General features: G+C 57.1%; 1 protein-coding gene across 1 annotated transcript; it reads right to left on the reverse strand.

Moving 5' to 3' along the window:
• LOC134740456 (mediator of RNA polymerase II transcription subunit 15) lies at positions 1-27854 on the reverse strand. The gene is made up of 13 exons (XM_063672898.1): positions 27668-27854; positions 27336-27475; positions 26132-26329; positions 25408-25586; positions 24684-24888; positions 23778-23951; positions 23343-23457; positions 15362-15534; positions 14420-14574; positions 13015-13136; positions 11921-12023; positions 8840-9060; positions 1-378 (listed from the first exon to the last, which is right to left on the reverse strand). The coding sequence occupies exons 1-13, from the start codon at positions 27760-27762 to the stop codon at positions 264-266; spliced, it is 1995 nt and encodes a 664-aa protein (XP_063528968.1). The 5' UTR covers positions 27763-27854; the 3' UTR covers positions 1-263.
• Between the last annotated feature and the right edge of the window lie 44 nt (positions 27855-27898).

The raw sequence follows: 27898 nt of genomic DNA on the forward strand, positions 1-27898 counted from the left end.
GGCAGTGAATTTACTGAGGTTACAAAATTTACTATGACAGTACCGCTCTAGTATAAGTTACTCTATGTTATATTAAATCACATTTAAAATTAGTTCTAAATTTATTTAGTTACCTCAAAACGCAAAGTGTTTATGTATTCAAAACGCGAAAGTTTTAAATGCTATTTTTGAATTTTATTTTTTGGAAGTAAAATGAGGTAACTTAAGGTTTTAAGGAAAGTCCCTCCAGGGCCCATTACCTATTGTTTTCCACCCTGTATAGTTTAAAGTCCTAGCGCGGGCACGGGCGTGTAGGAGACGGGGTTGGGCGCGCACGCCTGGCGGACCGACATCTCCCAAGCGTCCAGCAGTTGCCCTACCGAGCAGCTTTTTGGTAATCTGCAAACAAACATATCAAGATTTTTTATGTTTTATCAATTTTTGGGGTTACGTACCCAAAGGGTAAAAACGGGACTCTATTATTAAGACCGTGACTCATGAACCGTGATAGCTAGACAGTTGAAAATTTTAAACAGATGATGCATTTCTGTTGCCGCTATAACAACAAATACTAAAAACAGAATAAAATAAATATTTAAGGCCATCGGTTTGCCGCTATCACTGTCACATTTAGCAAGAAAGAACGGGAAAGACCATGCGCGCTAAGTATCAATTTTGATCGAATTTTGTCCTTACAATATCGAAATTCGAAAGCGGTAAAATTACTATTTAAGTTAAGATTGTTTTTTCTTCTATTTTTTGTTTATGGTGTCACATAATATATAGGTAACCGAGTAAAGTTAGATTAAAAGTCCTAGTTAGAGGTTACTTTGGGAATTAATTGTATCGAGCGAAGTGTCATAATTCGTGTATCGGAAGCTTATAAATTAAAGATAATATAATCAAGAACTACATATATTTTTTCCACGTCTACGAATATCAACGTCTCTTAGAAAAATATGATCATATAAGGAGATTTTTCGCCTTCTGGCTCAGGGAACCGCCTTAAGTGGGGCACGGGCACGGGCACGGCCAGCAGCACAGTCAGCGTCCTTACCTGGCAACCCTCGCGTCCATGGCCTGCTCCACCCTCGCCAGGAACTCGTGCTTGTCGTGTTTCCCGTGGCGGGGCCGCAGCCGGGCCGGGGGCCGCGCCGGGTAGCCGCGCGGCACGGCGAGCAGCACGGGCACGGGCACGGGCACGGCCAGCAGCACAGTCAGCGTCCTTACCTGGCAACCCTCGCGTCCATGGCCTGCTCCACCCTCGCCAGGAACTCGTGCTTGTCGTGTTTCCCGTGGCGGGGCCGCAGCCGGGCCGGGGGCCGCGCCGGGTAGCCGCGCGGCACGGCGAGCAGCACGGGCACGGGCACGGGCACGGCCAGCAGCACAGTCAGCGTCCTTACCTGGCAACCCTCGCGTCCATGGCCTGCTCCACCCTCGCCAGGAACTCGTGCTTGTCGTGTTTCCCGTGGCGGGGCCGCAGCCGGGCCGGGGGCCGCGCCGGGTAGCCGCGCGGCACGGCGAGCAGCACGGGCACGGGCACGGGCACGGGCACGGCCAGCAGCACAGTCAGCGTCCTTACCTGGCAACCCTCGCGTCCATGGCCTGCTCCACCCTCGCCAGGAACTCGTGCTTGTCGTGTTTCCCGTGGCGGGGCCGCAGCCGGGCCGGGGGCCGCGCCGGGTAGCCGCGCGGCACGGCGAGCAGCACGGGCACGGGCACGGGCACGGCCAGCAGCACAGTCAGCGTCCTTACCTGGCAACCCTCGCGTCCATGGCCTGCTCCACCCTCGCCAGGAACTCGTGCTTGTCGTGTTTCCCGTGGCGGGGCCGCAGCCGGGCCGGGGGCCGCGCCGGGTAGCCGCGCGGCACGGCGAGCAGCACGGGCACGGGCACGGGCACGGCCAGCAGCACAGTCAGCGTCCTTACCTGGCAACCCTCGCGTCCATGGCCTGCTCCACCCTCGCCAGGAACTCGTGCTTGTCGTGTTTCCCGTGGCGGGGCCGCAGCCGGGCCGGGGGCCGCGCCGGGTAGCCGCGCGGCACGGCGAGCAGCACGGGCACGGGCACGGGCACGGCCAGCAGCACAGTCAGCGTCCTTACCTGGCAACCCTCGCGTCCATGGCCTGCTCCACCCTCGCCAGGAACTCGTGCTTGTCGTGTTTCCCGTGGCGGGGCCGCAGCCGGGCCGGGGGCCGCGCCGGGTAGCCGCGCGGCACGGCGAGCAGCACGGGCACGGGCACGGGCACGGCCAGCAGCACAGTCAGCGTCCTTACCTGGCAACCCTCGCGTCCATGGCCTGCTCCACCCTCGCCAGGAACTCGTGCTTGTCGTGTTTCCCGTGGCGGGGCCGCAGCCGGGCCGGGGGCCGCGCCGGGTAGCCGCGCGGCACGGCGAGCAGCACGGGCACGGGCACGGGCACGGCCAGCAGCACAGTCAGCGTCCTTACCTGGCAACCCTCGCGTCCATGGCCTGCTCCACCCTCGCCAGGAACTCGTGCTTGTCGTGTTTCCCGTGGCGGGGCCGCAGCCGGGCCGGGGGCCGCGCCGGGTAGCCGCGCGGCACGGCGAGCAGCACGGGCACGGGCACGGGCACGGCCAGCAGCACAGTCAGCGTCCTTACCTGGCAACCCTCGCGTCCATGGCCTGCTCCACCCTCGCCAGGAACTCGTGCTTGTCGTGTTTCCCGTGGCGGGGCCGCAGCCGGGCCGGGGGCCGCGCCGGGTAGCCGCGCGGCACGGCGAGCAGCACGGGCACGGGCACGGGCACGGCCAGCAGCACAGTCAGCGTCCTTACCTGGCAACCCTCGCGTCCATGGCCTGCTCCACCCTCGCCAGGAACTCGTGCTTGTCGTGTTTCCCGTGGCGGGGCCGCAGCCGGGCCGGGGGCCGCGCCGGGTAGCCGCGCGGCACGGCGAGCAGCACGGGCACGGGCACGGGCACGGCCAGCAGCACAGTCAGCGTCCTTACCTGGCAACCCTCGCGTCCATGGCCTGCTCCACCCTCGCCAGGAACTCGTGCTTGTCGTGTTTCCCGTGGCGGGGCCGCAGCCGGGCCGGGGGCCGCGCCGGGTAGCCGCGCGGCACGGCGAGCAGCACGGGCACGGGCACGGGCACGGCCAGCAGCACAGTCAGCGTCCTTACCTGGCAACCCTCGCGTCCATGGCCTGCTCCACCCTCGCCAGGAACTCGTGCTTGTCGTGTTTCCCGTGGCGGGGCCGCAGCCGGGCCGGGGGCCGCGCCGGGTAGCCGCGCGGCACGGCGAGCAGCACGGGCACGGGCACGGGCACGGCCAGCAGCACAGTCAGCGTCCTTACCTGGCAACCCTCGCGTCCATGGCCTGCTCCACCCTCGCCAGGAACTCGTGCTTGTCGTGTTTCCCGTGGCGGGGCCGCAGCCGGGCCGGGGGCCGCGCCGGGTAGCCGCGCGGCACGGCGAGCAGCACGGGCACGGGCACGGGCACGGCCAGCAGCACAGTCAGCGTCCTTACCTGGCAACCCTCGCGTCCATGGCCTGCTCCACCCTCGCCAGGAACTCGTGCTTGTCGTGTTTCCCGTGGCGGGGCCGCAGCCGGGCCGGGGGCCGCGCCGGGTAGCCGCGCGGCACGGCGAGCAGCACGGGCACGGGCACGGGCACGGCCAGCAGCACAGTCAGCGTCCTTACCTGGCAACCCTCGCGTCCATGGCCTGCTCCACCCTCGCCAGGAACTCGTGCTTGTCGTGTTTCCCGTGGCGGGGCCGCAGCCGGGCCGGGGGCCGCGCCGGGTAGCCGCGCGGCACGGCGAGCAGCACGGGCACGGGCACGGGCACGGCCAGCAGCACAGTCAGCGTCCTTACCTGGCAACCCTCGCGTCCATGGCCTGCTCCACCCTCGCCAGGAACTCGTGCTTGTCGTGTTTCCCGTGGCGGGGCCGCAGCCGGGCCGGGGGCCGCGCCGGGTAGCCGCGCGGCACGGCGAGCAGCACGGGCACGGGCACGGGCACGGCCAGCAGCACAGTCAGCGTCCTTACCTGGCAACCCTCGCGTCCATGGCCTGCTCCACCCTCGCCAGGAACTCGTGCTTGTCGTGTTTCCCGTGGCGGGGCCGCAGCCGGGCCGGGGGCCGCGCCGGGTAGCCGCGCGGCACGGCGAGCAGCACGGGCACGGGCACGGGCACGGCCAGCAGCACAGTCAGCGTCCTTACCTGGCAACCCTCGCGTCCATGGCCTGCTCCACCCTCGCCAGGAACTCGTGCTTGTCGTGTTTCCCGTGGCGGGGCCGCAGCCGGGCCGGGGGCCGCGCCGGGTAGCCGCGCGGCACGGCGAGCAGCACGGGCACGGGCACGGGCACGGGCACGGCCAGCAGCACAGTCAGCGTCCTTACCTGGCAACCCTCGCGTCCATGGCCTGCTCCACCCTCGCCAGGAACTCGTGCTTGTCGTGTTTCCCGTGGCGGGGCCGCAGCCGGGCCGGGGGCCGCGCCGGGTAGCCGCGCGGCACGGCGAGCAGCACGGGCACGGGCACGGGCACGGCCAGCAGCACAGTCAGCGTCCTTACCTGGCAACCCTCGCGTCCATGGCCTGCTCCACCCTCGCCAGGAACTCGTGCTTGTCGTGTTTCCCGTGGCGGGGCCGCAGCCGGGCCGGGGGCCGCGCCGGGTAGCCGCGCGGCACGGCGAGCAGCACGGGCACGGGCACGGGCACGGCCAGCAGCACAGTCAGCGTCCTTACCTGGCAACCCTCGCGTCCATGGCCTGCTCCACCCTCGCCAGGAACTCGTGCTTGTCGTGTTTCCCGTGGCGGGGCCGCAGCCGGGCCGGGGGCCGCGCCGGGTAGCCGCGCGGCACGGCGAGCAGCACGGGCACGGGCACGGGCACGGCCAGCAGCACAGTCAGCGTCCTTACCTGGCAACCCTCGCGTCCATGGCCTGCTCCACCCTCGCCAGGAACTCGTGCTTGTCGTGTTTCCCGTGGCGGGGCCGCAGCCGGGCCGGGGGCCGCGCCGGGTAGCCGCGCGGCACGGCGAGCAGCACGGGCACGGGCACGGGCACGGCCAGCAGCACAGTCAGCGTCCTTACCTGGCAACCCTCGCGTCCATGGCCTGCTCCACCCTCGCCAGGAACTCGTGCTTGTCGTGTTTCCCGTGGCGGGGCCGCAGCCGGGCCGGGGGCCGCGCCGGGTAGCCGCGCGGCACGGCGAGCAGCACGGGCACGGGCACGGGCACGGCCAGCAGCACAGTCAGCGTCCTTACCTGGCAACCCTCGCGTCCATGGCCTGCTCCACCCTCGCCAGGAACTCGTGCTTGTCGTGTTTCCCGTGGCGGGGCCGCAGCCGGGCCGGGGGCCGCGCCGGGTAGCCGCGCGGCACGGCGAGCAGCACGGGCACGGGCACGGGCACGGCCAGCAGCACAGTCAGCGTCCTTACCTGGCAACCCTCGCGTCCATGGCCTGCTCCACCCTCGCCAGGAACTCGTGCTTGTCGTGTTTCCCGTGGCGGGGCCGCAGCCGGGCCGGGGGCCGCGCCGGGTAGCCGCGCGGCACGGCGAGCAGCACGGGCACGGGCACGGGCACGGCCAGCAGCACAGTCAGCGTCCTTACCTGGCAACCCTCGCGTCCATGGCCTGCTCCACCCTCGCCAGGAACTCGTGCTTGTCGTGTTTCCCGTGGCGGGGCCGCAGCCGGGCCGGGGGCCGCGCCGGGTAGCCGCGCGGCACGGCGAGCAGCACGGGCACGGGCACGGGCACGGCCAGCAGCACAGTCAGCGTCCTTACCTGGCAACCCTCGCGTCCATGGCCTGCTCCACCCTCGCCAGGAACTCGTGCTTGTCGTGTTTCCCGTGGCGGGGCCGCAGCCGGGCCGGGGGCCGCGCCGGGTAGCCGCGCGGCACGGCGAGCAGCACGGGCACGGGCACGGGCACGGCCAGCAGCACAGTCAGCGTCCTTACCTGGCAACCCTCGCGTCCATGGCCTGCTCCACCCTCGCCAGGAACTCGTGCTTGTCGTGTTTCCCGTGGCGGGGCCGCAGCCGGGCCGGGGGCCGCGCCGGGTAGCCGCGCGGCACGGCGAGCAGCACGGGCACGGGCACGGGCACGGCCAGCAGCACAGTCAGCGTCCTTACCTGGCAACCCTCGCGTCCATGGCCTGCTCCACCCTCGCCAGGAACTCGTGCTTGTCGTGTTTCCCGTGGCGGGGCCGCAGCCGGGCCGGGGGCCGCGCCGGGTAGCCGCGCGGCACGGCGAGCAGCACGGGCACGGGCACGGGCACGGCCAGCAGCACAGTCAGCGTCCTTACCTGGCAACCCTCGCGTCCATGGCCTGCTCCACCCTCGCCAGGAACTCGTGCTTGTCGTGTTTCCCGTGGCGGGGCCGCAGCCGGGCCGGGGGCCGCGCCGGGTAGCCGCGCGGCACGGCGAGCAGCACGGGCACGGGCACGGGCACGGCCAGCAGCACAGTCAGCGTCCTTACCTGGCAACCCTCGCGTCCATGGCCTGCTCCACCCTCGCCAGGAACTCGTGCTTGTCGTGTTTCCCGTGGCGGGGCCGCAGCCGGGCCGGGGGCCGCGCCGGGTAGCCGCGCGGCACGGCGAGCAGCACGGGCACGGGCACGGGCACGGGCACGGCCAGCAGCACAGTCAGCGTCCTTACCTGGCAACCCTCGCGTCCATGGCCTGCTCCACCCTCGCCAGGAACTCGTGCTTGTCGTGTTTCCCGTGGCGGGGCCGCAGCCGGGCCGGGGGCCGCGCCGGGTAGCCGCGCGGCACGGCGAGCAGCACGGGCACGGGCACGGGCACGGCCAGCAGCACAGTCAGCGTCCTTACCTGGCAACCCTCGCGTCCATGGCCTGCTCCACCCTCGCCAGGAACTCGTGCTTGTCGTGTTTCCCGTGGCGGGGCCGCAGCCGGGCCGGGGGCCGCGCCGGGTAGCCGCGCGGCACGGCGAGCAGCACGGGCACGGGCACGGGCACGGCCAGCAGCACAGTCAGCGTCCTTACCTGGCAACCCTCGCGTCCATGGCCTGCTCCACCCTCGCCAGGAACTCGTGCTTGTCGTGTTTCCCGTGGCGGGGCCGCAGCCGGGCCGGGGGCCGCGCCGGGTAGCCGCGCGGCACGGCGAGCAGCACGGGCACGGGCACGGGCACGGCCAGCAGCACAGTCAGCGTCCTTACCTGGCAACCCTCGCGTCCATGGCCTGCTCCACCCTCGCCAGGAACTCGTGCTTGTCGTGTTTCCCGTGGCGGGGCCGCAGCCGGGCCGGGGGCCGCGCCGGGTAGCCGCGCGGCACGGCGAGCAGCACGGGCACGGGCACGGGCACGGCCAGCAGCACAGTCAGCGTCCTTACCTGGCAACCCTCGCGTCCATGGCCTGCTCCACCCTCGCCAGGAACTCGTGCTTGTCGTGTTTCCCGTGGCGGGGCCGCAGCCGGGCCGGGGGCCGCGCCGGGTAGCCGCGCGGCACGGCGAGCAGCACGGGCACGGGCACGGGCACGGCCAGCAGCACAGTCAGCGTCCTTACCTGGCAACCCTCGCGTCCATGGCCTGCTCCACCCTCGCCAGGAACTCGTGCTTGTCGTGTTTCCCGTGGCGGGGCCGCAGCCGGGCCGGGGGCCGCGCCGGGTAGCCGCGCGGCACGGCGAGCAGCACGGGCACGGGCACGGGCACGGCCAGCAGCACAGTCAGCGTCCTTACCTGGCAACCCTCGCGTCCATGGCCTGCTCCACCCTCGCCAGGAACTCGTGCTTGTCGTGTTTCCCGTGGCGGGGCCGCAGCCGGGCCGGGGGCCGCGCCGGGTAGCCGCGCGGCACGGCGAGCAGCACGGGCACGGGCACGGGCACGGCCAGCAGCACAGTCAGCGTCCTTACCTGGCAACCCTCGCGTCCATGGCCTGCTCCACCCTCGCCAGGAACTCGTGCTTGTCGTGTTTCCCGTGGCGGGGCCGCAGCCGGGCCGGGGGCCGCGCCGGGTAGCCGCGCGGCACGGCGAGCAGCACGGGCACGGGCACGGGCACGGCCAGCAGCACAGTCAGCGTCCTTACCTGGCAACCCTCGCGTCCATGGCCTGCTCCACCCTCGCCAGGAACTCGTGCTTGTCGTGTTTCCCGTGGCGGGGCCGCAGCCGGGCCGGGGGCCGCGCCGGGTAGCCGCGCGGCACGGCGAGCAGCACGGGCACGGGCACGGGCACGGCCAGCAGCACAGTCAGCGTCCTTACCTGGCAACCCTCGCGTCCATGGCCTGCTCCACCCTCGCCAGGAACTCGTGCTTGTCGTGTTTCCCGTGGCGGGGCCGCAGCCGGGCCGGGGGCCGCGCCGGGTAGCCGCGCGGCACGGCGAGCAGCACGGGCACGGGCACGGGCACGGCCAGCAGCACAGTCAGCGTCCTTACCTGGCAACCCTCGCGTCCATGGCCTGCTCCACCCTCGCCAGGAACTCGTGCTTGTCGTGTTTCCCGTGGCGGGGCCGCAGCCGGGCCGGGGGCCGCGCCGGGTAGCCGCGCGGCACGGCGAGCAGCACGGGCACGGGCACGGGCACGGCCAGCAGCACAGTCAGCGTCCTTACCTGGCAACCCTCGCGTCCATGGCCTGCTCCACCCTCGCCAGGAACTCGTGCTTGTCGTGTTTCCCGTGGCGGGGCCGCAGCCGGGCCGGGGGCCGCGCCGGGTAGCCGCGCGGCACGGCGAGCAGCACGGGCACGGGCACGGGCACGGCCAGCAGCACAGTCAGCGTCCTTACCTGGCAACCCTCGCGTCCATGGCCTGCTCCACCCTCGCCAGGAACTCGTGCTTGTCGTGTTTCCCGTGGCGGGGCCGCAGCCGGGCCGGGGGCCGCGCCGGGTAGCCGCGCGGCACGGCGAGCAGCACGGGCACGGGCACGGGCACGGCCAGCAGCACAGTCAGCGTCCTTACCTGGCAACCCTCGCGTCCATGGCCTGCTCCACCCTCGCCAGGAACTCGTGCTTGTCGTGTTTCCCGTGGCGGGGCCGCAGCCGGGCCGGGGGCCGCGCCGGGTAGCCGCGCGGCACGGCGAGCAGCACGGACGGCACGCACGGCAGGCGCGCGTCGTCCAGCATGGCCACGAGGGAGATGGCGCCCACGCCGCCCGCTAGCTGCATCGTTTCTAGGGATACCTGGGGACGCAGATACGAGTAAACATCTCATTAGCCGGGTCCACACAGAGGGAGCAGCCGCGCGAGGACGTTTCCTCGCGCGGCAAACGACCGGCCTCGCGCGGCCGCGTGCTAAACTCTGATTTATAATTAAATTCCAATAATCTGACCTCACTTTTTCTCTTTTCCGTATGTTTTAAGAAACTAAACAAAGCTAAAAGGATACATCTATATTTATTTTAAATGCTAGAGTATGCAGAAGGGAAATTTGAGTTTACTTCTTTACATATTTTCCATTATTACGAAAGAAAAAGGATCCGAGTGAGGTTAGTTTTTTCGAATTTAATTACAAATCAGAGGTGTAACTTTTGCCTCAGCACGTTTGCCTCACCCGTGCCAATTTGTACGGCGAGATGGCGTCATTCAGTCAGCTGATCAAAATGGCGCCGCACGTACAGTCGAAGGCAAAAATATCGATCCAGACAAAAAAATATGTGAACACGACTTTATTGCCTATGGTGTAAGAGCGTACACATATTTTTGAAAATTTGGGAATGTATATATATTTATGCCCTTGACCGTACTGACTGCCGTAGCTTTCGTTTCTGTTATTTTGCTTATTAAAGCAATTCAAAAGAAAAGGAGGAAAAAAAAGAAGGAATTTTAGGAGATTTTGGGGGGTTTTCAGTGTTTTGACAACTTTTAACGTAAGTACGAACACAATCACACGCATCATGAACAAACACGTCTACACTGGCACGCGGCAAAAGTCTGAGGCGCCTTGAGGACAACGCGCGCCGCCTCGGCCGAGGCACGTCTACACTGGCCGTTTTGTGCGCGAGGAAAATGCCTCGCGCGTATGCTCGCTCTGTGTGGACGCGGCTACTAAGTTACACGAAATAAATGATTTCGGAATTAAACTGAACATATTTCAGTCTGTCAAACTACGTTTATCTTTGGAACGGTGAATATTTTTTTTTTTTTTTTTAGTAATTTATTTAGAAACAAACAGTCTTATAAAACATGTAGGTGAATAAGCTGACAGCTAGAATTTATTACAATGTAGACCTATAGTTTCCTGTATGTAAATTATTAATAAAACTTAATACTATGAAATGCTATCTGAGACAACAGTGAAATTAACAAATAATGAGATAACTTAACCTAGCTTTAATACTAATTTAATAGAGAATAAACTTTCTTCTTAAATAACCCTAACGAACTGCCAAATATATCCGCGTTCATACACTTTTCATTATACAACCTGCATGCGCGTTTAATATATGATTGCTGTGCATATTTAGTGCGACATGTCCCAACACTGAACAGCATTTTGCTCCGACAACCACGTTCTGTTCTACGAGGCACTCGAAAACCTATATTATGTAGAAGTTCAGGGGCATCTACAAGATTATTTATTATTTTAAATAAAAATATCAGATCATTACATGAACGCCTTAATGACAGAGGTTGAAGGTTGTGTCTTGAAATTGAGGAGGCGTAATTTTCGTAGTTACCCCTTATTCGGAATTCGAGAGCTTTAATAAATATTTTTTGCACCCTTTCTATTCTCTTTTTATGTACATCATAGCAGGGATTCCATACCACCGAAGCGGATTCCAAGCGGCTTCTGACGTAGCTATTATAAAGTATCCTGTAAGTTAACGGTCTACGAAAAGGTTTAGCAATGCGAAGTATAAACCCTAATTGTTTATAAGCCTTATTTAAAATGTTGTCGATATGAGGGATGAAGGTTAGTTTTGTGTCAATTAATACACCCAAATCACGTATACTATCCTGACGCGTTAGAGTACTGCCACATAATTTATAATTGTATAATATAGGATTTTTTTACGGCCAAATGTAATAACGGAGCATTTGCTATTGTTTAAAAACAAACTACTTCTAGTGCAGTAATCCTCAAATTTAAGTAAATCCTCTTGCAACATAGAACAGTCTGCGGGGGTCTTAATGACTCGGAATATTTTGGTGTCATCGGCATAGAGAAGGGCTTCCGAGTTAGATAAACACTCTGTTATATCATTAATGTATAAAATAAATAACAGAGGACCCAGGTGAGATCCCTGTGGGACGCCCGACGTGGCTTGTTTGAAAGCTGATGTAAAGCCTCCCAATACTACAGCTTGTGTCCTATTTTCTTTTATAATAAGTACAATTTGAACCAAAAAGAATATTAACGGCCAAAGTGGCTATTTGATACTGACTGCACGTGGCAACGTGGGCAGCCACGTCAGCCCAATGAATGGGGACTTCTCGCACAACAAATATTGAATTTCTTATTTGAAAACACTCAAAAGTGAATTTTACCAATAATAAAACCTAAATGGATAGAACTTTCGCCCTCGCAAGCCCGTGGTTTGAAAATTTCATCGCATCATTGCTTTACAATTTAATGCCCACCGGGCTACCGCGAAAACTCGGGACAAAATAATTATTTTAAAAATGAACTTATTGTAAATTTTATGGAAATCGCTTAGATCCGTTTGTGAGAAATAATTAAAAAAATATAACTCATAATTCAAAATGAATATACAAACGTATCTAAAAAAAAACCGACCAAGTGCGAGTCCGACTCGCGCACCGAAGGTTCCGTACTTTTTAGTATTTGTTGTTATAGCGGCAACAGAAATACATCATCTGTGAAAATTTCAACTATCTATCACGGTTCATGAGATACAGCCTGATGACAGACGGACAGACAGACAGCGGAGTCTTAGTAATAGGGTCCCGTTTTTACCCTTTGGGTACGGAACCCTAAAAATGATAGTATTTTCCGCTACTGTATATGAAAGAGCGATAGGGTACGAGTACTTTAGCAAAATGCAAGGTAAGTGAGAAAAACAAATGAAAATATACGTACTTTGAACCTAGAGTCTAGTCTGGCGATTTCTCCTTGCAATACGTCTGGTATTACCAATGCTGGCTCTTCCATTTTTGGCACCTTCAATGGAGGTGGTAGGTTTCTGCAACACAAATTATTACAATAAAACAAAATCTAGTTTACCATAATTATATAGTCTGTCAAACCATTTCCGTCAGTAGAAAAAAGCGGCACATTAAAAAAATGTAGGCGTTCCATAGAAAATTTCAATTTCGCGCCTTTTCCTACCGACAAACTTGTTTGACCGGCTATAAAATATCGAAAAAAAGTCGGGCGAACGTTGTTTTTAATTTTCTGTCATAAAATCAGCTCACATCGACGACTTCGTGTAGTTTTTCCGGTAAATAACTATCTCTACTAACATTATAAATGATAAAGTAACTTGTCTGTATATCTGTTATCTGATGCTTAAACCTCTGAACCGATTTAGTAGAAATTTGGTATGAAGATTGTTTGAGGCCCGGGGAAGGACATCGAATTGTTTTTATCAATCATCATCATTCCACGCAGACCAGGTCGCGAGCAGAACCTATAGACCGCGGGCCAGGAACAGATTTCCATGACCAATCGCCTCCGGGCGAAAACTCGTATAGTAGTTAACGTATGTATGATGAACCCTAGTGAACGTCAGCTGCCGCTCCGTTGGTGGGTTAAGGAGTGGCAGCAAATAGTCTATAAAAAAAATTGTCATCGCCTCCCGCTTGATAATTTGTCAGATGATAGTTTAGATGAAATTGTGAATAAACAAAATCGTCAGCGGATTGTATCGCTTTGGAAAGACCGTGTTACGCGATTCGGTGGCTGCCATTCCTCAACCCACCAACGGAGCGGCAGCTGACGTTCACGAGGGTTCAACATACATAGCCGTTAACCGCTATACGAGTTTTCGCCCGGGAGGCGATGACTGACGATATTTTTATTAAACGCAGACGACGTGCGGTAAAATGTTGGAACTGTGCACGCACGCGTCACGCAAGCGGTGTGCCGTCTCTCATAAGGATCTGTATATTACAACGCGCACGTCTACTCTACGCACACGCACAAGGTGTGAACAGGCTTTTAAGGGTACTTACTTGATTTCAGGCCCGTTGAGAGCGTCTAATGTGGATCCGAAGGTCCGTTTGAGCGTGTGGTTAGCGAGCGGGGAGGACAGGCAGTTGTTTACTACCTCTAATAAGGGGTTGAAAATTTGCTCCTGAGAACATAAATAAATATGATAAAACAGTAAATGACCCATTTTTTTTTATTGTACACTACACTTTTTTTCAAAGTTGGGAATTTTAATGATATTTCTTCTGAAAATCGTGAAATTCTTGATTGCCTTAAGGTTGACTGGTAGATAATGCTTTTGGCATTAAGTCCACCTTTAGTACGATAAGTTTTTCTTTTGTGCAATAAAGATTAAATAAATAAAATTTTGCGTAGAATAGCACAACTTTAAGCAAATTGATTCAAAATGAATGTTTTTAAATATTTTATCATTCAAAATCATCATTTAAAAGTCAATTCTACCAGCAAACATAAGAAAACAACTAAAAATTTGCATTTGATTACTTTACTTCACATGTGAAGAAAATGAAACTTTCTTATCAGTTTTTGATCAAGAGAGCCTTTACCAGCTGGTGTGGTGAAAATACAATGACCAAACCCAAATTTGCGGCCTTTACTACTGTATGATTGTATGTATTATTTTCATTTATATCTGTTAGGGAGACCTATTATTGGCTTCAAGATTGTATCCTAGTTATAAGTCTATACCACAGAATAAGTAATAGTATTATCAAAGATAGATATAACTACGTAATAGATAGATACAGTCTAAGGAAAAAACGTGCATCGAAAATCAAGAAAATTTGATTCTCGTTCAGAGGGCGCTACTAGCTTTGGCCAACTGTCGTATAGATGGCGTTGACGGTTTCGTTTGTTATTTAACAATTTTAACGCATATCAGTGAAAAAACATGGGTCAAAATCATAAAAATAATTAATGCAAATAAAAAAAATCATTTATCCATATTTAAATACATTTTATCGTATTTTTATAAATGTTCATTTTTAGTTTTAAAGTGTGTCGACAGATGGCAGTGAATTTACTGGGGTTACAAAATTTACCATGACAGTACCGCTCTAGTATAAGTTACTCTATGGTATTATCATACAGAACGGCCACGCACCGCCCCGCCCCGACTCTAATGACCTCACCCCGCGACACCAGATTGACGGCCGTTTGCCGGCCGCTCAATACTATTTTTAAGCAACTTACTAACACTATGACGTAGGACGCGTGTACGGACGTGCCGTTCACACATAGAAACGCAAGTGATTTTTGATGTATAGCGTGTCCGCCCTGTGTCTATACTGTCTATACTATCTCTATGTTTCTCTCTCTCTCTATTCTCTTTGTAAAAAGCTGTTGGTCTTCTAATAAAATAAAATAAATAAAATGGGTAAACAGGTTTGCCATTATAATTAGACTTACCTTCCCTGAAGCGGGTACGCCTAGTCCATCCCCGCGTTTAAAGTCCAGCTTCTCCAGCACCACCTCGCATTTGATGAGGGTCTCCAGAGGCATCCGCTTGTTCGGGTTTGAGAGAATGTCGAGGAGATTCTTCATTTTCGTCAGCTTCTCCACATCTGAAGATTTAAAATAAACACTTATTTCACAGGTACGCACGTTATTGCCATATGTAAGCTGTTTGTAGCGACTATCTCAGGGCCAAATAGAATATTTTTAGACTCTAAGCGCCACTTGCACCATCCCTTAAACCTGGAGTTACCATGGTTACCAGTACAATTTGACACTTTAACCGGTTAACCCCGGGTTAGTGGTATGGAGCAAGTGCTTCCACAAATTATTATGTTTTCACTAAGTCACAGATTAGGAATATTTCTCTATTAGCCTCCGCCCATATCAGTCAGTCGTTGAAAACCGGCTAAGTAGGGGCAACGAATTTAGTGATCGATCAAATGGCGCAATGTATCGTAAATCGACTGAGTGACGTTTGTAGAGGCCGTTAGAGCGACCATCAAGCCGTTCCTCAACCAGCCATCGGAGTGTCAAATTGTACACTGGGTTAACGGTTTAACCGCTTAACCCCGGGATAGTGGGATGGTGCAAGTGGACGCTCAGTTTCATTGGTCGGCATAGGGTCCGCATGTAGGCTACGGGAGATTTCCAAAACGCATGTTATGAGTATGGTATGAGTTTCATTAGTCGCTACACCGCCTGCATATCGACCGAGGTATCGATTGAGTTTCACTAGTTGTTATAAATACCGTCTGCGAGGAGTCACTCACGTGCTGTATATCGACAGAGGTATTGACTTATGAGTTTCACTAGTTGTTATACCGCCTGCGGGGAGTCACTCGCATGCTGTCTATCGACTGAGTTATCAACCAATGAAACTGAGCTTTAACTTACTTTCTCCCTCGCTGACCATGCGGTGCACCATTCTTCGTAAAGGCTCGATGTACTTGCTGAGCTGGCGCACTTTATCCCTGTAAGCAGCGTCTTCATTGCTGGGGGACGCCACGGAGGCTCCCACCGGCGTATTTAGAGATGAGGATGGGGATGCCACCATGCCCATGCTTACTCTGTAACAAGCACAGTGTTTGTTAATTTGGACACATACACGTGGTGCTGCATGTGCGAGGAGGGCGAGCCGGCGCCCAGCCCGCTCAGCCCGATCGTAGTAATAGTTACCTTTGTTGCGGCGCGTGGTGCTGCATGTGCGAGGAGGGCGACCCGGCGCCCAGCCCGCTCAGCCCGATCGTAGTAATAGTTACCTTTGTTGCGGCGCGTGGTGCTGCATGTGCGAGGAGGGCGAGCCGGCGCCCAGCCCGCTCAGCCCGATCGTAGTAATAGTTACCTTTGTTGCGGCGCGTGGTGCTGCATGTGCGAGGAGGGCGAGCCGGCGCCCAGCCCGCTCAGCCCGCTCGTAGTAATAGTTACCTTTGTTGCGGCGCGTGGTGCTGCATGTGCGAGGAGGGCGAGCCGGCGCCCAGCCCGCTCAGCCCGCTCGTAGTAATAGTTACCTTTGTTGCGGCGCGTGGTGCTGCATGTGCGAGGAGGGCGAGCCGGCGCCCAGCCCGCTCAGCCCGATCGTAGTAATAGTTACCTTTGTTGCGGCGCGTGGTGCTGCATGTGCGAGGAGGGCGAGCCGGCGCCCAGCCCGCTCAGCCCGCTCGTAGTAATAGTTACCTTTGTTGCGGCGCGTGGTGCTGCATGTGCGAGGAGGGCGAGCCGGCGCCCAGCCCGCTCAGCCCGATCGTAGTAATAGTTACCTTTGTTGCGGCGCGTGGTGCTGCATGTGCGAGGAGGGCGAGCCGGCGCCCAGCCCGCTCAGCCCGATCGTAGTAATAGTTACCTTTGTTGCGGCGCGTGGTGCTGCATGTGCGAGGAGGGCGAGCCGGCGCCCAGCCCGCTCAGCCCGCTCGTAGTAATAGTTACCTTTGTTGCGGCGCGTGGTGCTGCATGTGCGAGGAGGGCGAGCCGGCGCCCAGCCCGCTCAGCCCGCTCGTAGTAATAGTTACCTTTGTTGCGGCGCGTGGTGCTGCATGTGCGAGGAGGGCGAGCCGGCGCCCAGCCCGCTCAGCCCGATCGTAGTAATAGTTACCTTTGTTGCGGCGCGTGGTGCTGCATGTGCGAGGAGGGCGAGCCGGCGCCCAGCCCGCTCAGCCCGATCGTAGTAATAGTTACCTTTGTTGCGGCGCGTGGTGCTGCATGTGCGAGGAGGGCGAGCCGGCGCCCAGCCCGCTCAGCCCGCTCGTAGTAATAGTTACCTTTGTTGCGGCGCGTGGTGCTGCATGTGCGAGGAGGGCGAGCCGGCGCCCAGCCCGCTCAGCCCGATCGTAGTAATAGTTACCTTTGTTGCGGCGCGTGGTGCTGCATGTGCGAGGAGGGCGAGCCGGCGCCCAGCCCGCTCAGCCCGCTCGTAGTAATAGTTACCTTTGTTGCGGCGCGTGGTGCTGCATGTGCGAGGAGGGCGAGCCGGCGCCCAGCCCGCTCAGCCCTGATCGTAGTAATAGTTACCTTTGTTGCGGCGCGTGGTGCTGCATGTGCGAGGAGGGCGAGCCGGCGCCCAGCCCGCTCAGCCCGATCGTAGTAATAGTTACCTTTGTTGCGGCGCGTGGTGCTGCATGTGCGAGGAGGGCGAGCCGGCGCCCAGCCCGCTCAGCCCGATCGTAGTAATAGTTACCTTTGTTGCGGCGCGTGGTGCTGCATGTGCGAGGAGGGCGAGCCGGCGCCCAGCCCGCTCAGCCCGCTCGTAGTAATAGTTACCTTTGTTGCGGCGCGTGGTGCTGCATGTGCGAGGAGGGCGAGCCGGCGCCCAGCCCGCTCAGCCCGATCGTAGTAATAGTTACCTTTGTTGCGGCGCGTGGTGCTGCATGTGCGAGGAGGGCGAGCCGGCGCCCAGCCCGCTCAGCCCGATCGTAGTAATAGTTACCTTTGTTGCGGCGCGTGGTGCTGCATGTGCGAGGAGGGCGAGCCGGCGCCCAGCCCGCTCAGCCCGCTCGTAGTAATAGTTACCTTTGTTGCGGCGCGTGGTGCTGCATGTGCGAGGAGGGCGAGCCGGCGCCCAGCCCGCTCAGCCCGATCGTAGTAATAGTTACCTTTGTTGCGGCGCGTGGTGCTGCATGTGCGAGGGCGAGCCGGCGCCCAGCCCGCTCAGCCCGATCGTAGTAATAGTTACCTTTGTTGCGGCGCGTGGTGCTGCATGTGCGAGGAGGGCGAGCCGGCGCCCAGCCCGCTCAGCCCGATCGTAGTAATAGTTACCTTTGTTGCGGCGCGTGGTGCTGCATGTGCGAGGAGGGCGAGCCGGCGCCCAGCCCGCTCAGCCCGCTCGTAGTAATAGTTACCTTTGTTGCGGCGCGTGGTGCTGCATGTGCGAGGAGGGCGAGCCGGCGCCCAGCCCGCTCAGCCCGCTCGTAGTAATAGTTACCTTTGTTGCGGCGCGTGGTGCTGCATGTGCGAGGAGGGCGAGCCGGCGCCCAGCCCGCTCAGCCCGCTCGTAGTAATAGTTACCTTTGTTGCGGCGCGTGGTGCTGCATGTGCGAGGAGGGCGAGCCGGCGCCCAGCCCGCTCAGCCCGATCGTAGTAATAGTTACCTTTGTTGCGGCGCGTGGTGCTGCATGTGCGAGGAGGGCGAGCCGGCGCCCAGCCCGCTCAGCCCGCTCGTAGTAATAGTTACCTTTGTTGCGGCGCGTGGTGCTGCATGTGCGAGGAGGGCGAGCCGGCGCCCAGCCCGCTCAGCCCGATCGTAGTAATAGTTACCTTTGTTGCGGCGCGTGGTGCTGCATGTGCGAGGAGGGCGAGCCGGCGCCCAGCCCGCTCAGCCCGATCGTAGTAATAGTTACCTTTGTTGCGGCGCGTGGTGCTGCATGTGCGAGGAGGGCGAGCCGGCGCCCAGCCCGCTCAGCCCGCTCGTAGTAATAGTTACCTTTGTTGCGGCGCGTGGTGCTGCATGTGCGAGGAGGGCGAGCCAGCGCCCAGCCCGCTCAGCCCGCTCGTAGTAATAGTTACCTTTGTTGCGGCGCGTGGTGCTGCATGTGCGAGGAGGGCGAGCCGGCGCCCAGCCCGCTCAGCCCGATCGTAGTAATAGTTACCTTTGTTGCGGCGCGTGGTGCTGCATGTGCGAGGAGGGCGAGCCGGCGCCCAGCCCGCTCAGCCCGCTCGTAGTAATAGTTACCTTTGTTGCGGCGCGTGGTGCTGCATGTGCGAGGAGGGCGAGCCGGCGCCCAGCCCGCTCAGCCCGCTCGTAGTAATAGTTACCTTTGTTGCGGCGCGTGGTGCTGCATGTGCGAGGAGGGCGAGCCGGCGCCCAGCCCGCTCAGCCCGATCGTAGTAATAGTTACCTTTGTTGCGGCGCGTGGTGCTGCATGTGCGAGGAGGGCGAGCCGGCGCCCAGCCCGCTCAGCCCGCTCGTAGTAATAGTTACCTTTGTTGCGGCGCGTGGTGCTGCATGTGCGAGGAGGGCGAGCCGGCGCCCAGCCCGCTCAGCCCGATCGTAGTAATAGTTACCTTTGTTGCGGCGCGTGGTGCTGCATGTGCGAGGAGGGCGAGCCGGCGCCCAGCCCGCTCAGCCCGCTCGTAGTAATAGTTACCTTTGTTGCGGCGCGTGGTGCTGCATGTGCGAGGAGGGCGAGCCGGCGCCCAGCCCGCTCAGCCCGATCGTAGTAATAGTTACCTTTGTTGCGGCGCGTGGTGCTGCATGTGCGAGGAGGGCGAGCCGGCGCCCAGCCCGCTCAGCCCGCTCGTAGTAATAGTTACCTTTGTTGCGGCGCGTGGTGCTGCATGTGCGAGGAGGGCGAGCCGGCGCCCAGCCCGCTCAGCCCGCTCGTAGTAATAGTTACCTTTGTTGCGGCGCGTGGTGCTGCATGTGCGAGGAGGGCGAGCCGGCGCCCAGCCCGCTCAGCCCGATCGTAGTAATAGTTACCTTTGTTGCGGCGCGTGGTGCTGCATGTGCGAGGAGGGCGAGCCGGCGCCCAGCCCGCTCAGCCCGATCGTAGTAATAGTTACCTTTGTTGCGGCGCGTGGTGCTGCATGTGCGAGGAGGGCGAGCCGGCGCCCAGCCCGCTCAGCCCGCTCGTAGTAATAGTTACCTTTGTTGCGGCGCGTGGTGCTGCATGTGCGAGGAGGGCGAGCCGGCGCCCAGCCCGCTCAGCCCGATCGTAGTAATAGTTACCTTTGTTGCGGCGCGTGGTGCTGCATGTGCGAGGAGGGCGACCCGGCGCCCAGCCCGCTCGTAGTAATAGTTACCTTTGTTGCGGCGCGTGGTGCTGCATGTGCGAGGAGGGCGAGCCGGCGCCCAGCCCGCTCAGCCCGCTCGTAGTAATAGTTACCTTTGTTGCGGCGCGTGGTGCTGCATGTGCGAGGAGGGCGAGCCGGCGCCCAGCCCGCTCAGCCCGCTCGTAGTAATAGTTACCTTTGTTGCGGCGCGTGGTGCTGCATGTGCGAGGAGGGCGAGCCGGCGCCCAGCCCGCTCAGCCCGCTCGTAGTAATAGTTACCTTTGTTGCGGCGCGTGGTGCTGCATGTGCGAGGAGGGCGAGCCGGCGCCCAGCCCGCTCAGCCCGATCGTAGTAATAGTTACCTTTGTTGCGGCGCGTGGTGCTGCATGTGCGAGGAGGGCGAGCCGGCGCCCAGCCCGCTCAGCCCGCTCGTAGTAATAGTTACCTTTGTTGCGGCGCGTGGTGCTGCATGTGCGAGGAGGGCGAGCCGGCGCCCAGCCCGCTCAGCCCGATCGTAGTAATAGTTACCTTTGTTGCGGCGCGTGGTGCTGCATGTGCGAGGAGGGCGAGCCGGCGCCCAGCCCGCTCAGCCCGATCGTAGTAATAGTTACCTTTGTTGCGGCGCGTGGTGCTGCATGTGCGAGGAGGGCGAGCCGGCGCCCAGCCCGCTCAGCCCGATCGTAGTAATAGTTACCTTTGTTGCGGCGCGTGGTGCTGCATGTGCGAGGAGGGCGAGCCGGCGCCCAGCCCGCTCAGCCCGCTCGTAGTAATAGTTACCTTTGTTGCGGCGCGTGGTGCTGCATGTGCGAGGAGGGCGAGCCGGCGCCCAGCCCGCTCAGCCCGATCGTAGTAATAGTTACCTTTGTTGCGGCGCGTGGTGCTGCATGTGCGAGGAGGGCGAGCCGGCGCCCAGCCCGCTCAGCCCGCTCGTAGTAATAGTTACCTTTGTTGCGGCGCGTGGTGCTGCATGTGCGAGGAGGGCGAGCCGGCGCCCAGCCCGCTCAGCCCGATCGTAGTAATAGTTACCTTTGTTGCGGCGCGTGGTGCTGCATGTGCGAGGAGGGCGAGCCGGCGCCCAGCCCGCTCAGCCCGCTCGTAGTAATAGTTACCTTTGTTGCGGCGCGTGGTGCTGCATGTGCGAGGAGGGCGAGCCGGCGCCCAGCCCGCTCAGCCCGATCGTAGTAATAGTTACCTTTGTTGCGGCGCGTGGTGCTGCATGTGCGAGGAGGGCGAGCCGGCGCCCAGCCCGCTCAGCCCGCTCGTAGTAATAGTTACCTTTGTTGCGGCGCGTGGTGCTGCATGTGCGAGGAGGGCGAGCCGGCGCCCAGCCCGCTCAGCCCGCTCGTAGTAATAGTTACCTTTGTTGCGGCGCGTGGTGCTGCATGTGCGAGGAGGGCGAGCCGGCGCCCAGCCCGCTCAGCCCGCTCGTAGTAATAGTTACCTTTGTTGCGGCGCGTGGTGCTGCATGTGCGAGGAGGGCGAGCCGGCGCCCAGCCCGCTCAGCCCGATCGTAGTAATAGTTACCTTTGTTGCGGCGCGTGGTGCTGCATGTGCGAGGAGGGCGAGCCGGCGCCCAGCCCGCTCAGCCCGCTCGTAGTAATAGTTACCTTTGTTGCGGCGCGTGGTGCTGCATGTGCGAGGAGGGCGAGCCGGCGCCCAGCCCGCTCAGCCCGATCGTAGTAATAGTTACCTTTGTTGCGGCGCGTGGTGCTGCATGTGCGAGGAGGGCGAGCCGGCGCCCAGCCCGCTCAGCCCGATCGTAGTAATAGTTACCTTTGTTGCGGCGCGTGGTGCTGCATGTGCGAGGAGGGCGAGCCGGCGCCCAGCCCGCTCAGCCCGATCGTAGTAATAGTTACCTTTGTTGCGGCGCGTGGTGCTGCATGTGCGAGGAGGGCGAGCCGGCGCCCAGCCCGCTCGTAGTAATAGTTACCTTTGTTGCGGCGCGTGGTGCTGCATGTGCGAGGAGGACGAGCCGGCGCCCAGCCCGCTCAGCCCGATCGTAGTAATGGTTACCTTTGTTGCGGCGCGTGGTGCTGCATGTGCGAGGAGGGCGAGCCGGCGCCCAGCCCGCTCAGCCCGATCGTAGTAATAGTTACCTTTGTTGCGGCGCGTGGTGCTGCATGTGCGAGGAGGGCGAGCCGGCGCCCAGCCCGCTCAGCCCGATCGTAGTAATAGTTACCTTTGTTGCGGCGCGTGGTGCTGCATGTGCGAGGAGGGCGAGCCGGCGCCCAGCCCGCTCAGCCCGATCGTAGTAATAGTTACCTTTGTTGCGGCGCGTGGTGCTGCATGTGCGAGGAGGGCGAGCCGGCGCCCAGCCCGCTCAGCCCGATCGTAGTAATAGTTACCTTTGTTGCGGCGCGTGGTGCTGCATGTGCGAGGAGGGCGAGCCGGCGCCCAGCCCGCTCAGCCCGATCGTAGTAATAGTTACCTTTGTTGCGGCGCGTGGTGCTGCATGTGCGAGGAGGGCGAGCCGGCGCCCAGCCCGCTCAGCCCGATCGTAGTAATAGTTACCTTTGTTGCGGCGCGTGGTGCTGCATGTGCGAGGAGGGCGAGCCGGCGCCCAGCCCGCTCAGCCCGATCGTAGTAATAGTTACCTTTGTTGCGGCGCGTGGTGCTGCATGTGCGAGGAGGGCGAGCCGGCGCCCAGCCCGCTCAGCCCGATCGTAGTAATAGTTACCTTTGTTGCGGCGCGTGGTGCTGCATGTGCGAGGAGGGCGAGCCGGCGCCCAGCCCGCTCAGCCCGCTCGTAGTAATAGTTACCTTTGTTGCGGCGCGTGGTGCTGCATGTGCGAGGAGGGCGAGCCGGCGCCCAGCCCGCTCAGCCCGCTCGTAGTAATAGTTACCTTTGTTGCGGCGCGTGGTGCTGCATGTGCGAGGAGGGCGAGCCGGCGCCCAGCCCGCTCAGCCCGCTCGTAGTAATAGTTACCTTTGTTGCGGCGCGTGGTGCTGCATGTGCGAGGAGGGCGAGCCGGCGCCCAGCCCGCTCAGCCCGCTCGTAGTAATAGTTACCTTTGTTGCGGCGCGTGGTGCTGCATGTGCGAGGAGGGCGAGCCGGCGCCCAGCCCGCTCAGCCCGCTCGTAGTAATAGTTACCTTTGTTGCGGCGCGTGGTGCTGCATGTGCGAGGAGGGCGAGCCGGCGCCCAGCCCGCTCAGCCCGCTCGTAGTAATAGTTACCTTTGTTGCGGCGCGTGGTGCTGCATGTGCGAGGAGGGCGAGCCGGCGCCCAGCCCGCTCAGCCCGCTCGTAGTAATAGTTACCTTTGTTGCGGCGCGTGGTGCTGCATGTGCGAGGAGGGCGAGCCGGCGCCCAGCCCGCTCAGCCCGCTCGTAGTAATAGTTACCTTTGTTGCGGCGCGTGGTGCTGCATGTGCGAGGAGGGCGAGCCGGCGCCCAGCCCGCTCAGCCCGCTCGTAGTAATAGTTACCTTTGTTGCGGCGCGTGGTGCTGCATGTGCGAGGAGGGCGAGCCGGCGCCCAGCCCGCTCAGCCCGCTCGTAGTAATAGTTACCTTTGTTGCGGCGCGTGGTGCTGCATGTGCGAGGAGGGCGAGCCGGCGCCCAGCCCGCTCAGCCCGCTCGTAGTAATAGTTACCTTTGTTGCGGCGCGTGGTGCTGCATGTGCGAGGAGGGCGAGCCGGCGCCCAGCCCGCTCAGCCCGCTCGTAGTAATAGTTACCTTTGTTGCGGCGCGTGGTGCTGCATGTGCGAGGAGGGCGAGCCGGCGCCCACGCCCCCGCACGCGCCCAGCCCGCTCAGCCCGATCGGGGACGGCAGCGCCCCACCCATCACGCCTGACAACAGTTATACGTATAGTATGAATTTTCTCAAATGATTCTTACGCTTTTCTAATCTGTTAATCAAAAGCCATTGCTGCTTTTGTGAGAGCGGTTAGCTCCCGTATATTTCGCGACACGCCGGTTTTGTGGGTTCTGTTGGCGGATTAAAAATTGTTTAACACTTTGAAGACGTCAACTGACGCGCGCGGCTGCAGCCCGATATCAACCTTCGTGCATTGCAATTAGGTTCAAGATGACGCGCCGCACACGATAGGCGCGGCGTTCATAGGGCAAAATAAAATGGCCCAAAAACAAGTTACTGTCCACATACTAACCTTGCATGGACACGGGGCTGGGTTGGGGCATATTAGGGCTGGGGGCAGACGGGCTGGGACTCTGCCGGAGGAACTGCCCCGGGGGCTGCCTGTAGCCCACCATCCCGACATCTTGCTTCGGTCGCATGTGTAGCATGTGGGCGTTCACCATTGGGTTGTTGCCCATGCCACCTACTTAAACAAAATTAGAAATAAGGTCAATGTGGGAAAGAAGACAAAAATGTATTGCAGGGAAGACTGTCATAAATGACAGACTGAGAGGACACTTTCTGAGACTGACACGGACGCAGAGTATTAGCAACCCCAGACGACACTTCCTATCTAACCGCGTAGTGAAAGTGTGGAACAGTTCGCCCTCGATAAACTCTTAAAAACAAACTCGATGAACACTTTCGAAGACTACAAAACACAGTGGACCTTGATGTGCACGTATCAGCTTTAAGCTGCCTGTGCATTCACACATAATAATAATACTATGGCAAGAACTCTCGTATTTGTATACGTACACTCAGAGACAGTCAGCAAGGAAGAGCTTCACTCCTGCTCTACCGACCTTCTGTAAGTGGAGTATGAGAGCAAACGCAACCACACGACCCCATGCCGGCAATTTTCTTTATATCGTCCGCCCAGCACTTGAGCGGGCGTCCTGAGTGTCTATCTCCATTCCCTGGTCCTCTCCTCTCTACTGCCAATGGATCCTTAAAAAAATTTGTGGCGTCGCAAGCGCGTTGCCTATCATAAGTAGACAAGGATCTATATGATAAATAGGAAAGGGCATCAATCTCACAATTAACAAAATTGCTCCTTAAAAACTTTAGGAACTTTACTCACTAACCACAGAAACACTACAGCAAAAAGAATTTTTGGGCGTCTATGTTTAGTCAGACTAAAAAAAAAACCACTTACCCATTTGTCCCTGCATCTGCCCTTGCATTTGCCCCTGCATGCCTGGCTGGCACTGCATGTTGCCGCCCATGGGCATGCTGGCCCCCATGGGCATGTTGGACATCATCTGCCCCTGCATGCCCGGCCCGAGTTGCCCTTGCATCTGGTTGCCCATGGGGTTCATGCCCGACATGCCCATACCGCCCATTGGTGGCTGGTTTGGGACCTGGAATAGATTATTTTGAATAAACAGTATTTCAACCTCTTTATGACTTTTTAACATTATTCCATGGAATCTTTAGAATAAAAAATATTGTGTTGGCAGAAACCATTAAACAAATTATATATAATAAATTATTAGCTTAGTTCGATAATAAAATAAATAACGAATTTAGGAGAATAAAGAAAATAATCGCCGACCGCCGAGCCAAGTGAGCTGTGGGTCAAGATCGCCACCAAGTCGAAGCCCAGCTCAAAATGAAGATCTGCCTGACCACTTCTTTGGTGATAGTGATAATAGAGATAGATGAAATCTAGCACCATTTGAGTCAGGCAGCAAGAGAAAGCCTTGATGGTATTACGAAAGATTATGCGAAAGATTTATTTATTTATTAGTTTTGAAGGGAAACCAGAGTAGAAAGCCCATGCAAAAGAAAAAAAGTCTGAAGAAACTCTCCATAGCAATAGTTGAGGATGCAACTATGATAAATGCCGAGATGAGATAACGAGAGATTGTTAGATTTACCATGCCCATATTGCCCTGCAGTTTTCCCTGCAGCATGTTCATCTGCGGCCGCTGGTTGAGCGTCTGCAGCAGATTGGTGGCCGTCTGTGGTTGGCCCTGGGACACTATGGTCTGCTGACCCATCTGCCCTTGCATCATGCCTGGGTTGGGGCCCATTACGCCTTGTTGCTGCATTTGACCTGGAAAAGTGTTACATTAATTTTGTACCAGGCTGAGACATCATATAATTTTTTGATTAAACAAAGAATTGATATATTCACAGCCTAAAGCAATATTTAAAGTTGCAACCTGGAGTGAATAAAAGGCATGAAACTACTGTGCCTGGTTGTTTTTCTTAAAAATTTGCTAAATATTGCCATAGAATGAAAATTAACTTGGAATTACGTTAACTTATACTAAGTTAACGTAATTCCAACTTAAACTATTTTTTTTTTTATACTAAGTAGATATGGACATAAATTTGTTTCAAGCTGAAGATGCGAGCTTTAATACAGGTTTGGCCAGAGACTTTTGTCATTATCATACCCACAGGTTTTGTGTGAGGAAAGATACATACCTTTTTATTGTAAAATAGTTACCAAATATGAAAAAAAATTGATAGTAAGTTCCAAATGTGCCTAGAAATGTTTAAACCTATTTTTTGGCCAGTGTAAAACTTTCCCGCACCCATATAGTAATTATTTCTTTAGTATGTTTGAATTTGTCTACATAATTTGTGGCTTACCTTGAGGTCCAATATTCATCATCTGATTCCTAGTTCCCTGCGAGGCGAGGTTCTGCAAAGCATTGATAGGGTCCGGAGCCAAGCCAGGTTGACTCTGCCCTTGTTGGTTGGCCTGTTGGTTCTGCTGGGGGTTGGGGCCAGCCTGGCTTTGGTTGGGACCTTGCATTGCTTGGCCTTGATTCTGTTTTGGTTGAGCAGCTGAAAAAAGATAATAGGTAGTGTGTTACAGATGAAATATATCTCTTTCTGAGCCCAAAAGATTTCAATTTATAAATAAATGTGCCATTTTTAACCAAAAGGGCCTTATTGTCGCTTGTCAGTAAGGCGCTATTTCCATATAGCTTCAATTAGAAATCAACCTTATCAACAAGCGACAATGTGGTACCTTTTGGTTGAAAACGTCACAAATAAGAACAGTAAAGATGGACAGATGAACAATGCAATTCATAAAGGTTTCAGTCTTACCTTTCAAGGTAAGGAACCCAAAAAATATACTTATACTTCACCAAAAAACTGATGAATATAATAATGCACTGTACAAATAATATATACTGATATCGTAATAAATAAATAAATATTAGGGGACTGCTTACACAGATCAACCTACCCCCAAACTAAGCAAAGCTTATACTCTGGGTGCTAGGCGACAATATACATACTTATATAGATAAATACATACTTATTTACATAGAAAACACCCATGACTCAGGAACAAATGTGACGTTTTCAAACAAAAGGTACCACATTGTCGCTTGTCGATAAGGTTGATTTCGAATTGACGTTATATGGAAATAGCGCCTTATTGACAACCGACAATAAGTACCCTTTTGGTTGAAGATGGCACAAATATTTATGTTTATCACACAAATAAATGCCCTAACCGGGATTCAAGCCCAGGACCATCGGCTTCACAGGCAGGGTCACTACCCACTAGGCCAGACTGGTCGTAATGACTGCTTCATCCTCATATTTTCCATTTAGCCTCAGTATTTTCACTTTCATAGAGGTTGAATTTTTAAAAATCCATTCTAATTTTACCTCTAAAACTACAAGGATTGTTTAAAATTAAAAGCTTTTAATGGTTGTCTGTCAATTCAGTATCTTAGTAATGGAACAGTTACATATAGGTATTCCTTCCGAACACAATTAGTAACATTATATACATACACAGTTATTACCAATGCTTAGAAATGCTGTAACTTACACATCTCCCGAACATGCAGTATGAGCTTGGCCACCATGTTCATGTATTCCTCCCGCGTCTTGGCCTTATTGAACACATGGTTCTCCATCTCGCTGCTGTTCCTAGCCACCTGCATGCCGGAGCGCTGGATTACTTCTTCACTGCGAATAAAGAGAAGTTTGATATACACTCATTTGTTGGAAATAAAAATAATTATGTATTAGTAGTGTAGTGTTTTTAATTATGCTCTTGGGTTTGAAGCCTTCCAAGAAGGCTACAATGTATGTTTACAGAAAAATAGCTACTAAAAAATGAAATATTACTAAAAAATATAAATTTATCTTGAAACTTACATCTTCGAAACAACGCTTTGTCTAAAGTTTGGCGTTCTCCAGTTTTCCTCCGACCCCATCGAGCTAAATAACTTCAAATTATCCATGTTATTCATCTCTGCAGGTTTCTGCAGAAAGTTTTGTTAGAATGACTCAGATTTTATTATTATTTTGATAAAATTTTCCGCAGCACCCCAACTCAATGAACTGCCATGAACTAACTTTTTTTTTAATGAAGCAGAAGCACAGACT

Source organism: Cydia strobilella, chromosome 4, assembly GCF_947568885.1.
Source record: "Cydia strobilella chromosome 4, ilCydStro3.1, whole genome shotgun sequence".
Taxonomy (NCBI): Eukaryota; Metazoa; Arthropoda; class Insecta; order Lepidoptera; family Tortricidae; genus Cydia; species Cydia strobilella.